The sequence below is a fragment of the Emys orbicularis genome, chromosome 22 (assembly GCF_028017835.1).
Source record: "Emys orbicularis isolate rEmyOrb1 chromosome 22, rEmyOrb1.hap1, whole genome shotgun sequence".
Classification (NCBI taxonomy): Eukaryota; Metazoa; Chordata; order Testudines; family Emydidae; genus Emys; species Emys orbicularis.
In genome coordinates, this window is record NC_088704.1 from 19,965,066 (window position 1) to 19,979,101 (window position 14,036).

Consider the following 14,036-nt stretch of genomic DNA (forward strand, 5'->3'; position numbering starts at 1 on the left):
CTGCACACACAACCTAATTAGCTAACTTTGCTACAGGGCTCGGTGTTTGTTTGCGTTTCATCCAGACACCAACTGGGATTTTCCTCTTGCATGTTTATAGTTTCCCAGGTGAAGACAAAGGGGGTGGGAAAGAGAGCTGCTCTGTCAGTAAGCCATCAGAGGCTGCTAACAGGCTGCCTGTTCACTTTTAGCCAATGCTGCTAATGGCCAAAAATTGATACCACTTAAGAGCGCTTTCCTGACCTGTCGGGAAAGGAGTGGAGGGTGGCGGAGATCTAGAGATGGAACCGACTTGCTTGTTCAACTAGCGCATCCCCTGTCAGTGCAGGATTACTCCCTGTTGGACACTTAATCTACTCCGGGGTTGGCAGCTTGTGTGAATGTCTGAAGACTGAACTCCCCAGGGTGTCCCTCTCCAGATCCGGGCTGGGGACATTGAGGGGCCAGGGAAATAGCATGTGTATTGCCGAGGTTGCACAGACACTTGGCTTAGTCTGTGGATAAAGGGCAGATCCAGGGCTGTCAATACAGCATCTCCCGCTCCCTGTAAAATGGACCTAAAGAAATCAGACTCCAGCAATGGCTTGTTATTCCAGAGCTGTCAGGATGAGGTTTGATTCTGTCCACCCAGGTCTTGTATTGACTCTGTCTTTCCTGCCACTCTTGCAGAGAACACTCGGGAGGAAGCGGATGCAGAGACATGGGGGCTCCTTTAAGGATGGTGAGTTGTTTTTTCGCTCCCGCTGTTCCCAAACTCCTTGGTGTTGCTGGCGTCACCCTCCACCCTCATCCCAGCTCCCGCAGCTGGGTGTCAGGGAGGGTTAGTGAGTCTCTCCCAGCTGAGAGGTGCCCCCTATCCTCACAGCCATGGGCAGGTGCCCTCTTGGATCAACCTGAGAGAACAGCCAGGGTCCTGGTCTGAGCATTCCCGGTGGGAATGAACCATGCAAACAAGCCCACCCAGCGGATGGGGCTCTCTGCTCCTGGGTTCGAAGCACGAAGGATTGACCCAATCCATGAACGTTCACGCTTGAGGGGTGGGGGGAATGTAACCACCAAGATGTGTGCACCAGCTTCCGTGTGACTGCATCACCTGACTGTCGTCATGCTTATCCAACTCATCCCCTTCCTCTGCTCTTGCCTTTAACCATTGACCTAGACTGTAAGCTGGCCTGGGCAGGGAACCTGCCTTTATTTATTCAGTGGAGCGCTAGGAATCGCACTGGAAATAATTGAATTACTTGATGCAGAATCTCGTCTGAGACTGCATTGAGATCAAACCAGCTGGTGTCCAGTGGTCCTGAGCCTTATTCTGAGAGAGGCATGCCCTGAGCCCACACCATGCAGCCAGGCACTCCTGAGCGCTATTGCCATGTTTGACATTAACCGCCTCTGGCCCAGGACAAGCTACTGGCCCTCTCTGCCTTGATTTCCCCACCTGTAAAATGGACTCCACAACATTGCCCTTTCTGCTGAGGGTGATGCGAGGATTAACTATCTCCGTGGCACTCTCTCTTGTATGTTGATGAAGGACTGAGAGCCTAGCTGCTGCTTGTGCTCCTGACCCTGTTTCCTGGGAGCAGGACCTGTCTCTTGCGGTGTGTCCCTGCCTGGATTTCTCTGCAGCTCCAGCTCTGCACAGAGCAGTTGCAGGGCCTGTAAATGTCTCCTCTGTAAAAACTCTCCCCTGGTATGTTTTCTCTAAGTGCCTTGAGGCTCCTGATTTGCCAGAGCGGCCCCCTGACCTGGCCATGTTACGTTCAGCACTCGCCTGTCATCCCTTCCTTGCCCCTGTGCCACATCCCAGCCTGGCCATGGATCCTGCCCCAGCTGAGGAGAGCCTGCTCCTGGGGGCCTTCCGGAGGCTGTCGAATGTGGGGTCCCTGTGGGCCTCACAGGAGGCCCTGGTCTCTCCCCTCCACTCCCTTGTGGAAAGGGCTGTGGGGGAGGTGGGCTCTGGGTGGAAGGGGAACGATTTCTCACAGTCCGTGTGTAATTTCCTGGCTTGCGTCCTCTCTCCAGATCCCCGGCTGTATCAGGAGATCCGTGAGAGAGGGCTGAACTCTATCAACCATGAGTCAGACGATGACTTGCTTGAGGAGGACTCCATTCCAGAGGAGCATCCCGCTCCCAACACCATTGTGGTGAAAAGCTATCGCCCTGCCCAGGTGACCTGGAGCCAGCTACCCGAGGTAGGGAGCAGGAGCCCCGTCTCATGCTCTGCTGCTTTGTCCTGTCCTCGAATCCTCTCTCTGGCCTGCCAGAGAGAGCCCGCTGCTGCTGCTCCCACTCCCGCTAACTCCAGGCAAACTACCAGAGGGAACTCTATTCCTGGACTCTGGTTTTCCTTCTCTTTCAATCTCCCTCTGCGTGTGCCCCTGCTGCAGGCGGGGCTGGGACTGGGGCTGTGTGGAGCAGGCTGCGTAGATGGTGTGGGCTCGTACTAATGTGTAGTGAGGAGCGCGATCCGTTGCTGCAGAGGAGTAGATGTATCTGGGTTGAAGGTCGCTGTTTTCTCTCTTTGAGCCAACTTTGGTGCTCACTGCATGCGAGTCTCCCTAGGGGCTGGGGAGGTTTTATGAGCCTTTTTTAAATTTGGCTCAGAGCTGGGTTTGAGTCTGGAAATCTTGCTAAGCCAGGAAATGGATAGGGGGTAGTGGCTGCTTTTTTTCCCAACCAAACTAAATGGGGTTTTAACACCACAAGACTGGGGGCTTAAGAGTCAGTGTTCGTGACTGTCACTGGCTTGCTCTGTCACCATGGAGAGTGCCCTAGTGCACCCAGCTGTAGGACGGGGCGGCCGCTTTAGGGTGCGGCTGGCAGGAGGAAAGATTAATGTTCATAAAATCTTCACAGAGACGGAGCTGATTGAGGGTCAAAGGGTTTAGTAAAGGAAAATCCCTTTCACTCTTTCCTTGCCAAAGCAGGTGAGATCCATATTAGCGTCTGATTGGAATGACAGCCCAGGGACCTGGGCTGATAGCCAGATAGACATCAGAATCCAATATGTGTGTGTCTGTCCGTCCGTCCCAAAAGCTCCCTAAACTCATTTATTTTATATTTGTTTGGTAGAGGAGTCCCATCAGGAGAAAAACAAACGCCTTTTACACTTTCCAATAATAGTAAAGGCTGCCATAGGAGAGTATAAATCTTTATGAAAATCATGATTCATTGTTAGCCTGGACCAGAATATGACCTCCAAGGGTCATTGCCTCCAAGGCTGCAGGTCTGTTTTCATGGTTCGGTTATTCACCGCCTGTTCCCATCCCATTACAATTATTAAACTTCTCAAGAGGTGCCTCCAAGAAAGTCACTTGTAAGACCCAGTAATGAAGTTTAACACCGGACAGCTGTCTGGCAGGCCAGTTTAGCAACTGCTAGTACCTGCTTCAGTGTTTGCTTTGGCTGAGGGTGTTGTGGAGGTAGTGACCTGATAACTCTCAAACTACTCTACCCTAGCACCCTGCAAGGTTGGGGTAGCTGTATCTCATGCTCCAGGTGCAATCAGATTATTTGCAAAAGTCAGGAAGAATGTCTCATGATACAGTTTTTCACCATTGACCACATGCATTGGGAATGATTTTAATCCTCCTTTGAAGCATCTGTTTGCTGCTGGAGGCAAAGTGCCAGGTTAGGTGTCTGACCTGCTATGTCGGCTCTTACGTCCTTAGAGCACAGAGTGCAGGAGGCTGGGGAGAGCTCCTGCCGGATGCCTTGGGCAATGGTGCATCCTCTGATACCTTTCCCAGGCTGCACGTGGGACGCGATATTTGGTGGTGGGAGCAGTACTGTCCTTCACACCCCGCATGATCTTTCTCTGTCGTTCAGGTGCAGGAAGCAGGCATCCTAGACAGAATAACCCCAGAGGAACGCAAAAGGCAAGAGGTGAGAGAAACTGTTATGAATACACGAGGGCTCTGTCAGGGTCAGCTGGGGTTAGGTTAATGGGAGCCTTGTCCTAGGGGAGACTTCTCGGGTGCACTAGTGAACCTACTGCTGGTGGTGAGCATTGCTACGTTTCAAACATCTGTGCCATGGAACGACACCGTGGCAGTGTAAGCTTCTCTAGCCTCTTCAGTCCAACGTGTGTGTAGTTGTTGCACAGAGCAGGCTGTCATGCTGCTTTGCTCGTTCATGTTGTCTATGGGAATGATTGCTGCTCAGATGTTCCAGTCCTCGTGGGTATATTATTGTTTTTCCCCCCCCCTGTGCCCCCTTGATTAGGCGATCTTTGAGATCATCACCTCTGAATACTCCTACCTGCACAGCCTGGGTATCCTGGTGTGTCACTTCATGAAATCCGAAGAGCTGAAGGACACAATGACCCAAACTGAGCACCATCACCTCTTCTCCAACATCGGCGAGATCCTGAGCATCAGCAAAAGGTAAATCTTGGACGGGAGCGCATGGGGAAAATCTACCCAGTAGTGGTCCCTATCGGGGTGCTGGGGAGGGGAAGGGGGGAGCGTGCGCACGCACAGTTTTTGCCATTGACCCCAATCACTTTTAAGCAGTGGTCCTGTGCTAAATCAGTACAGCTGCTGCTGGAGTGGTCTGGAGTGTTGCTCTGACTGTGTAGTCCCAACACCACTGAACCTTGGCCTGGCTGCCCCTCTACAGCTGGAGGGCGGCTGGGCTGAATGGTGTTGCAACCTGGCTCACCTGTACCTGTCTGTTCCTATACAGTGGAGCACCAGGAAGTCTAAGAACTCAACTCCTGGCGGCAGCAGCTCATGCACCGTATGGGTCAAGGAGAGGGGAGGCTCCCTGGCCACGGGAGACCTGGAGTCCCTGCTGGTGGGGAGTGCAGGGACCAGATTTTGCCCCATCCTCCAAGAAATAGCTGAATTGGCACCAGGACTTGTCACAGATGTTAAGACCAGAGGGGGCCATTATGTTCATCCCGTCTGACCTGCATAGCCCAGGCCAGAGACCCTCACCCTGTGATTCCTGCATCCAGCCCATAACTTCTGCTTAGCTACCGCTTACGTTTTAGAAAAGCATCGAGTCTTGAGTTAAAGACCCCGAGTGATCGGGAATTCCTGCTGTCCCATGGTTGGCTGCTCTCCCGATTTAAATACGATTCATTTTGTTGAAGGAACAACTGGGGGGCGCTGCTGGGCAACCCGTCGGATTGCATGTAATATGTTGTTAGCAAACGTCCCATTTACCCTCCTGCCTCCCCTTCCCCTCTGCTAAGCCCCTGTGCCATGGTGCTGAGCCCACCTGACTGGCATACCTGGGCGCTAGCACCGTGGGTATGTTCATGTGGCTAGTGTCTACAGTGTTGTATTCTCTGTGCAGACAGGGAGGAGTGAACAGTCCCTTCCTCAAACTAGGCAGTCTAAGGCCTCCTGGTGCTGCTGCTCTGCAGTGCTGGGTTGTCTGGCCAAGTTCGCGTGCTTGGGTAAGAAAGTCCTGCTGATAAAGCTGCACTCGAAGCAGCGTAGACTCCACTGGGCTCCCTCGACTGGTTTCAAATTCTCATCCTTGTGCCCTAGAAGAGCCTCGTTGTGTGGGGTGTCTTCTCCCTTCGTCACTCTGGCCCAGTGACGCAGGCGCAGGGGAATCTCCTGGCAAAGCCCTGGTCGAGTTCAGACATGACATTGGCTGGTAGAGCAGAGGCTGCCTGGGAGCCTTCCCGCCAGCCACTGCTTGTTCTGCCTCAGCTTGTTAAGAGGCTGCTGAAAGCAAAACCGCTACATCTCTAACCCACCAATGCAGGCGTGGCCTCTGCTCTCGAGGAGGGGATGAACCTTGCTGGCCTTGCGCTGAACCTAAAGCTTGTTGGCTGTCGGTGAGCTGGGCTGGGTGAAAAATGAACAAAGGAAAGCACAGGCCAAAGACTCGTCAAGGCCTGGGAGCTTGTGTTGGGGGCGTTCCAGGGGCTCGCGGCCTGTAGCAGATGGGTGCTCTGTGGATGTCTGACTTACTGCTTGCTCTGTGTGAGAGCAGGGCCGGACTGGCCTGCAGAGGGTGGAGAGGGTTTTGGCAGGAGTCGTGACTCTGCCTCCAGCTGCACTACAATTCTAGGCATTTGCAAAGCTCAGAGCAGACCGTACTGCTCCGAGCTGGGTCGCCCAGGGCAGAGGGAAATCCATCATTCTGTCAGTTAGAACCTAGCTTTTTTCCAAGAGCCCTCTGTGTGCGTATGGAAGCTTTTTGCTGGCGCTCTCTCCTCCCCCGAGGTCAGTGCTGACTGACTGGCTAATGTGATGCATGGCCCAGGTGCTCTTGGCTTGGGGCTCTTTCTTTTATGACCTGTTGCAAAGCTCCCCTCTCTGCTATGAGCCCTGGAGTGAGAGCTCATTATAAGGAGCTCCTGGGTCTCTGGAGATCTGAATTAACACATGCGTGCACGCACAGCAGGATAGACTGAGACCTGCCAGGGCCTCCCCGTCCTGGGTGGCCAAGTGTCAGACCCGAACCTGGTGATCATGTGAGCAAGAATGGCCCTCGTGAGGCATTGAATCCCAGTTATGTTCCATTAGCATCGGGGGTGATGGCTCATTCCTTTCTAAGTGTGTAACTCATCTGAGGCTCGAACCCAAACCCCAGGCCTGAACTTGGGGGCGCTTCAGATTCAATTTCAGACACTGGGGCTGCGGGCCTGTCTCTCTGTTGAACCGCAGGTATGTGTTCCTGTGCTGTCTCTGTCTGTCTGTCTGTCTGTCTGTCTCTCTCTCTCTCTCTCTCTCTGAGCATGTCTAGGGAATGTCTCTTGTGAGGTGAGGTCTGATATTTAGGACCATGAACTATTCCTGGGAGGAAAGTTCAGATGCTGAAGCTTAAGCCTCTCATCACCTCTCCCTGTTCACATGCTACTGGCTGTGATGTCTGATGGTGCCTGGCAGGCCACGTGGCTGTGCTGAGCTGGCTCTGTGCTTCGGGGCCTCTGAGATTTCCCTTCTCTCCTGGGCCAGGAGTTCTGGATTCCCACTTGGGGAAGCTTCCCCTCTCTGCGCCCTGTGGCAGGGTGAGGTGTGTGCAGGAGAGGCAGACTCCAGGGACAGTAGTTCAGCAGGGAAAAGGAGAATTGCGGCTTAGCATGCTGCACGCTCCTCCCCAGCATTCTGCTGTTTCCTTTAAGCCCATATAAAATCCCCTGTGACTGCACGCACATCCCCGTGTGACACGTGCTTGTTCTGCGCGGAGACTTTGTGGGCTTGACACCCAGGAGCTGCGCCTCCCTGGGGCTGAAACATAGAAAGGAGCTTTAGAGTTACACTGTCCTGCTGGCCTATGACCACATGCATAGCTCCCTGCAGGCAGCTTCCAACAGCTCTGCTGGGAGTGGGTGGTTTTCATTTTTTAAAGTCCCTTCTAAGGAAAGAGTCAATCTTGGTTCCCTAGTAGATTTCCTCCCATGTCTTAAGCGGAGCTTTCAGGCTGTCATGGTAGCGGATCTGCCTTAAAATTTGACACAAGTAGATGGGGAAATCAGTCCTGGTACTGTAGGCTGGCTGGGGCGTGATGCTTGAGACCGGGTGTGTGTCTGATGGCATGAGAGAAGAGTCATAGCCCTCTCTGGATGTTTATAGCTTGGTCTGCCCAAACTTTACAGCCCCCCTCTCCCCAGGACACTTTGGCAGCTTGCTGAGAATCTAATGGCCTGGAGACTCTCCCAGCGACATCCACTACCACGAGTTGCCTGTTGGCTGAGTTTGCTAGTCAGCAGGTGGGAACATAGGTGTTTTGGGAGAGCAGACTTGGCTCTGCCTTGGTAGAATTTGGGCTTGTCTGCACAGGGTAACGGACCGGAATAGCTGTGATGGGATAAATGATTCCAGAATAGCGATGCTGGAATAGCTCCCTGTGTGGACCCTGTGTTCCAGAATAGAAGTCACTTTATTCCAGGATAGTTACTCTGCTTTGGAAGCACACTAACTAACTCTAGTTTAAAATAAAAAAAAAAAAAAAAAAAGTTACTTCTGTTCTGGAGCAAAGCGTCCACACGGAGAGCTATTCTACAATAGCTATTTTGGGCAGTTTCTTTGTGTAGACAAGCCCTTGCTAGTCTCTGCAGCCTCATGCAGGGTAGTCACAGCCACGTGGGCCCAGCTCCTCCTGTTCTACCAGGTGTTTGTGAATCGCCCACTTAATCAGAAGTGGCCTTGGCTTTTGGACCAGATACTGTAGCCTAGTTAGTTTTTTCTTCCTGAGCTGAGCTTTGAGGAGGAGGTGCACTGGGGGAAGAGCTGATAACAGTGATAGGAAAAGTCTCTAGACCACAGGACATTGAATAAGGGAGTGAGGTCCATTGACTGGAAAGCCATTGGTATGGGGAGAGGAGAGATGAATCCAGGGATGAGTAAGAAGTCCTATGAGACAAAAGAAGTGGCAAGCCAGCACTAGGGATCTTGGCTCATTCTGTCTCTCTTGGTGGGGGAGGGATAGCTCAGTGGTTTGAGCATTGGCCTGCTAAATTCAGGGTTGTGAGTTCAATCCTTGAGGGGGCCATTTAGGGACCTGGGGCAAAAATCCATCTGGGGATTGGTCCTGCTTTGAGCAGGGGGGTGGACTAGATGACCTCCTGAGGTCCCTTCCAACCCTGAGATTCTATAAGAGCATCCCTGTAAACAAACACACTTAGTCTGCTTCCTGTGACCCCACCGATCACCTGTGTGTGTGTTTGTTCTTGGCAGTTTTTTTGAGGACTTGGAGAAGCGGCACCAGGAAAATATACTGATCCCCGACATCAGCGACATCCTGGAGAATCACGTGTCGAACCGCTTCAACCCTTACGTCATCTACTGCTCCAACGAGGTCTACCAGCAAAGGACGCTACAGAAGCTGCTGTGAGTGTTGCTGCATGGCAGGGGTTTGGGGTCTGTAACTAGCTAGTAGTAATCCATCCAGGCAGCCCTGGCTGAGCTACGCACGGCGACTTACCGGGGGTTTTGCACCCCTGCCAGTGAGTCTCACAAGCTAATTCTCCTGTAGCTCAGATGTCTCCTTTGTCAAGGGAGCCATCTCTCTCCCCAGCCTGCAGTGTGCTCGCTGTTCAATGCTAGCTGTGGGGACGATGCTCTGCTAGTGGGGACAGCGACTGTGGGACCTACCTTCGGTTAGCAATAGCATGATTGTTTTGTGTGGGCAGAGGTGGTGTAATGAGGGGGGAAGGGAATGTCCTCACCGCTCACAAATTATCGACATCCCGAGGGAAGTGCTCTCGGGGTGGATCTGGAGACTTGCGGATGTGGAGAGGCTCTGACCCCAGCCTGGAAGCGAGGACCTCTCGCTGGGCTGTCTGTGTTTTCCAAACAGTCATGCTTTCTCCGGCTCGTGCCAAGGTCACGTCCTCCGTTGCGATGTCAGTACTGATGTAATCGCCCGTGGGGAGGACTGGGTGTCTCCGGTGCCTTGCCTTAAGCTCCAAGGGGATTAATCCAGGCATTCTCTGAACCAAGCATGTGTCCCAGTTGCTAACGTTTCCCTGGGTGCTGTAACCAACTGTCAGAAACCCTGGAGAGCCCATGTCATGCCTGGGCCAGTAGCTTCTCTAGCGCGTGAAGGGTCTGGAAAGCCCAAGCCTAATGGAGGATCCTTGTGTCCCATTTTAGAAACACGAATGCTATGTTTAAAGAGGCCTTGAAACACATTGAGAGGAAGCCAGAGTGCGGTGGCCTGCCCATGTGCTCCTTCCTCATCCTCCCCATGCAAAGAGTAACACGCCTCCCCCTGCTTATGGACGTAAGTAAGAGCCAGCAAGTGGAATTCCCTGGCACCTTTCAAAGGGGCCGAGTGCGTTGAACCCAGCGCGCCCTGCCCTGAAAGTAGCCCTGCAGAGTACTTGAGACCCGCCTCCTGGCGGTCTTTGGCTGGCGTTACATCTATGCAAGGGAGGTTCGGTTCGGAAACTGACCTGAATCTTTCTCCAGAGCTTGAACTCCAGCCCAGAATGCTGATTGGTCCTATTCCCTACTTCCTTCAATGCACTGTCTGCTATGGAAGGACCCCGTGTGGCTTTTGATGTCTCTCATCCCTGTAGCTCTGCCCTGGTGCCTGCATTCCTTTTTTCACAGTCTAATGCTGCTGCCCTGCCCCCGAGGGAGGAGGTGCAAAGGCCTTGGACAGGAAATGGTCTGCAAAACTGAGACTGTTTAATGCCCCAAAAAGCACAGGGGGTGTGGCATCTAGGCCATGCAGTGGGGAAAGGCAGGAGCTCCCCGGGTTGGGCTAGCAGTGAAGTTCTGGAGAGAGCAGTCTTTGGAAGATTGACCCCATTTGTGCAATCCCTGAATCCAGCAACCCTCAAACGGGGTGGGTGGGGGAGGTGGGGAAGAGCCAGTTTTACTTTGTTCAAAACAGCTGGTTTCTGCAAAGGGACAAGAATCTGTTAATATCCTTGTTTTCTTTATGGCCCCCATGTAGCAGCTACAAGAAACACCAATAGAGGCCAAGTGGAGAAGATGCCTCCAAGTAGCACAATGGTCGCTTCTCCTGGTTTTGTTTATAATTCCCTCAGTGTTGCATGCATCCTGCCCTCCCTCACTTACATGTGCTAGTTATGAGCTCCCATCTGGGAGAGGACCCGGGGTGTGCCACATCCTAGAACCTGCGCGGGGGAGAGAGCAAAGCAGTTTAAATTGACCTTTGTTTTGGAAGGATCCTCTAATGTTCTCTTTGACTTCTAGACGGTTTGTCAGAAAACCAACATGTACAGCACAGCCTATGAAGCTGCCACCCAAGCCCTGAAAGCCATCAGCAAGGTGAGGCATCCCCTGCTTTGGAAGGAAGAAGTTGTATGTATTGTCCAATAGTAAACTGCAGGTGCTTTGCCTTGCTGCAAGACGACCCGTAGCGCTTACGTGATACCCAGGAGACCTGATTCTTGGGGCTGCAAGGGCTTCACAAGTCAGCCACATGAGTCTTTACCCTTTTGTTGTTCTACACATCAGGAGGCATCTGATCCCCTCTGGCAGTACTTCAACACTATAAATCAAAGAATTAGCCACCTCCCTCCCCGCCCCCCCCCCCCCCCGCCCCAACACAGAATTGTGATCATTCCTGGCATTAGTATTACAGTAGCCTCTTCTGCCCACTGTATTCTGGCCTCTCTGAGCCAGTGATTGGGGGGGGGGCGGGGGGAACGCACGTGCATGATTTAAACGCACTGAAGGGTAGCTGCCAGTGGAAGAGATGCCCCTAGCACTATAGTCTGAAGTTACATACTGTCGAGAGGGCATGCTGTCTGCTGTAATTAACAACTCGTATCACATTCCCTATGGTCTATAAAGCAGTCGCCCTCCGAGAGCTACTGAAGTGGGACCTTCCACACACTGCGTCCCGGGATGGCTTTGAAGGGAGATGGAGACAGCGCTGAAGTGCTCTGAGACGAGAAGGGGGCACAGCAGACTGCCTTGCTCCTGAACAGCCGATGGTCTCTGATTAAGAAGGATCGGGTGGCTGTGGAGGGACTTACAAGGATGCTCTAAGATATCCTGAAGTCCGATGGCAGTGGGGCCGAGGAGAGGAGGGAATAGTGAGTGGAGAGGGAAAGCACATGCAGTGGAGAGTTTGACTCCATTGAAAGCATCCTAGTGTTGCTGAATCATATGGGCTGTAGGCTTGGGAGCAGAGGAGTGATCAGTCAAGCACCTGTAGCTGATAGCTGTCCAGGACACGGATGAGAGGCCAGCTGATCAGCGGGGATCCTAGTTTTCCGTGATATGACCAAAATTCTCCAATTAAAAAAATAAAAATCTGTTTTCCCGCAGTTAAAATGAAACACTGAACTTTAGTTTCCCTAGCCACAATATCTATAGGTATTAGTTGAGCACAATGTTTTATTTGATATATTTACAATTTTAAAGCAAATTCTAAGCCTACCAGTGCCATTAGTCATTATAATAAAACGACTAGAATGATCCAGTCCCAGTGCAGCATTTCTTTACAGTTGTCGAGGGCCCTGCTGTTTCAGCCTCTGGTTTTTGTTTTTCATTCAGTTTAAGTTTAGCACTTTCCATGTGTTCTACAATTGTCTGCCTTTGAATGTCATCTACAGCCTGGCTGCATGCAGTGCAGAATGGCACATTACCATCAACTTGAAATTTGTCCTTGCCAAACTCAGTGACACAGTCGTCAGGGGGGATTTTTAAAGTTTTTGGCCTCTTTTCATAACTTTAATTACTCACGTCTGGAGGCTGAAATGAAATTGGAGGTGCATTAAAACACGAACCCCTATTCACCATTGAGGAACCTCTATAGGTCGGAAGCAGTTTATTGGAGTATGTTTAGCTATGTAAATTTAAAGCGCATTCAGAAATCAATCACAAGAGGGGGAGGTTACGTGCATTGAATAAGTGACACTGATCCTCTCGGTACACTTTAGTTAATATGTTTTTATTTTTTCACAAAATGCAAAAACTAAAAATTCTCTTTAAAATCGCAAAATCCACATTTTTCCATGGCAAATGGATTTCTAGGATCCCTGTTGATCAGGCATGTTTGCACCGTGAAGGGAGGAGCAGGAAGGGTGGCCAATGCCTGTTGTCACCCTTAAATCAGTTGAGTCCTAGGCAGTGTTGCCAGGAGCTGCGTGGTGAGGGCTGAGGGAGGGAACTGCATTTATTTTGCTTTCCAGACAAAGAGGAAGAAAAGGCTGGAAAATCTTGGTGAGAGTAGGCAAAAATGGCCCAGCACTGCAAGCCTGTCATGGCTCCAGTGGAAAAGAAGGTGCCTTAAAAAGGGGCAAATGAATTCCTCTTCCAAACGTTTAAATCTCTGGTGCCTATCTCTCACCCTCCCTCCTCACTTCATGCTTCAGTTTAGTGGCAGTGAAGAACTCCAGGATGCCCATGAAGTCTGAGGCTTCCCAGCAACAATTGCATCCACTGTGTAGAAAGAATTATCCTGATGCTCAGCTCGTGTTCTCTGTCTTTCTGCTTCTAGCTGGTTAAGAAATGCAACGAGGGAGCCCACACGATGGAGAGGACCGAGCAGATGTACACGCTTCAGAAACAGCTGGAGTTTGGAAAGATCAAGGTGAGGAGTCCTCTGACTTGGAAATGTGCCCTGGACTTCTCTTATGCTTTGCAGTGATGGCAGCTTTTTCAATACTTGCCAGATTGGCAAAATTATTTAGGCACCTAGCGAGATTTACTAAAATACCTGAGTGAGTTAGGCACCTAACTCATATTGAAAATTTGTCTGTCTCTTAACAGTTCGATTCTTGCTGTCGTTTAAAACAAGAACTTTGGTTGATTTGAGTGAACAGTCTCCCTCGAAAGCTGTTTATCCAGCTGTCTTTTTACCACCGTTTAAAATGGAAGATGCAAAGTGTTAACGCCCAATATTGGATTTCTGTGCTTTTTGCCAAGAGCACTGTCAACCTGGTGGCACTCCTTACACACTGCCAGTCAGGAGATCAGAACAGAAGGGTGGGACTAATTCCTTTAAGAACTGCTGTGCATTTAAAAGCATTTCTTTTGAGGCCAATCCCCCTGGTGGGAGGAGAAGAGAAAGGAAGAGTTACTGTTGTCACTCTACATGGTCTCTTGTTCTACCAGGAAACTCCTTCAATACTAGCTAACTAGGGGCCAGATTTTCAGAATTGCTCAGTGCCCAAGTTAAGTCCAGTTTTTCCAAAGAGCCCAGCTCTCTGCACCTCCCCCAAATCGTGGCGCTCAACATCTGGCCTTAGAATGGCTGTGTAGTTCTCCATTGACAATGCGATAGGGGACCTTTGGTGATCACGTCACTCTTCTTTTACTGTTGCTATTAGGTCCCCAAATCAGCTAAATTTCTTGTTCTGTTGCAGCCTTTCCCACTGATTTCGGCTTCCCGCTGGCTGCTGAAAAGAGGGGAGCTCTCCCTGTCCCATTCAGAAGACACTAGTATCTTCCGCAAAGGCTTTGGCCGGACTAACTGCTACCTTTTTCTGTTTAATGACGTCCTGATCGTAACCAAGAAGAAAAGGTAAGGGAGGATATTTATGGTCTGTTTCTTGTTGAATTCGTAGGAAGAGACTTTTTCAGATGGTTTGACATTGACCTTTGCAATTGCTTCACCTGAAGCAGTCAGTAGCACTGAGG

The 14,036-nt window shown here is 51.1% G+C and overlaps 1 protein-coding gene across 1 annotated transcript in view; it reads left to right on the plus strand.

Moving 5' to 3' along the window:
- Positions 1-14,036, plus strand: part of ARHGEF16 (Rho guanine nucleotide exchange factor 16) — a 31,410-nt gene that overhangs the window by 2,915 nt on the left and 14,459 nt on the right. The window contains exons 2-10 of the mRNA XM_065421326.1: positions 670-721; positions 2,023-2,192; positions 3,829-3,885; positions 4,225-4,385; positions 8,646-8,798; positions 9,564-9,693; positions 10,638-10,712; positions 12,895-12,987; positions 13,763-13,920. Coding sequence (XP_065277398.1) covers positions 670-721; positions 2,023-2,192; positions 3,829-3,885; positions 4,225-4,385; positions 8,646-8,798; positions 9,564-9,693; positions 10,638-10,712; positions 12,895-12,987; positions 13,763-13,920 — 1,049 coding nt within the window. The remainder of the gene's footprint in view (positions 1-669; positions 722-2,022; positions 2,193-3,828; positions 3,886-4,224; positions 4,386-8,645; positions 8,799-9,563; positions 9,694-10,637; positions 10,713-12,894; positions 12,988-13,762; positions 13,921-14,036) is intronic.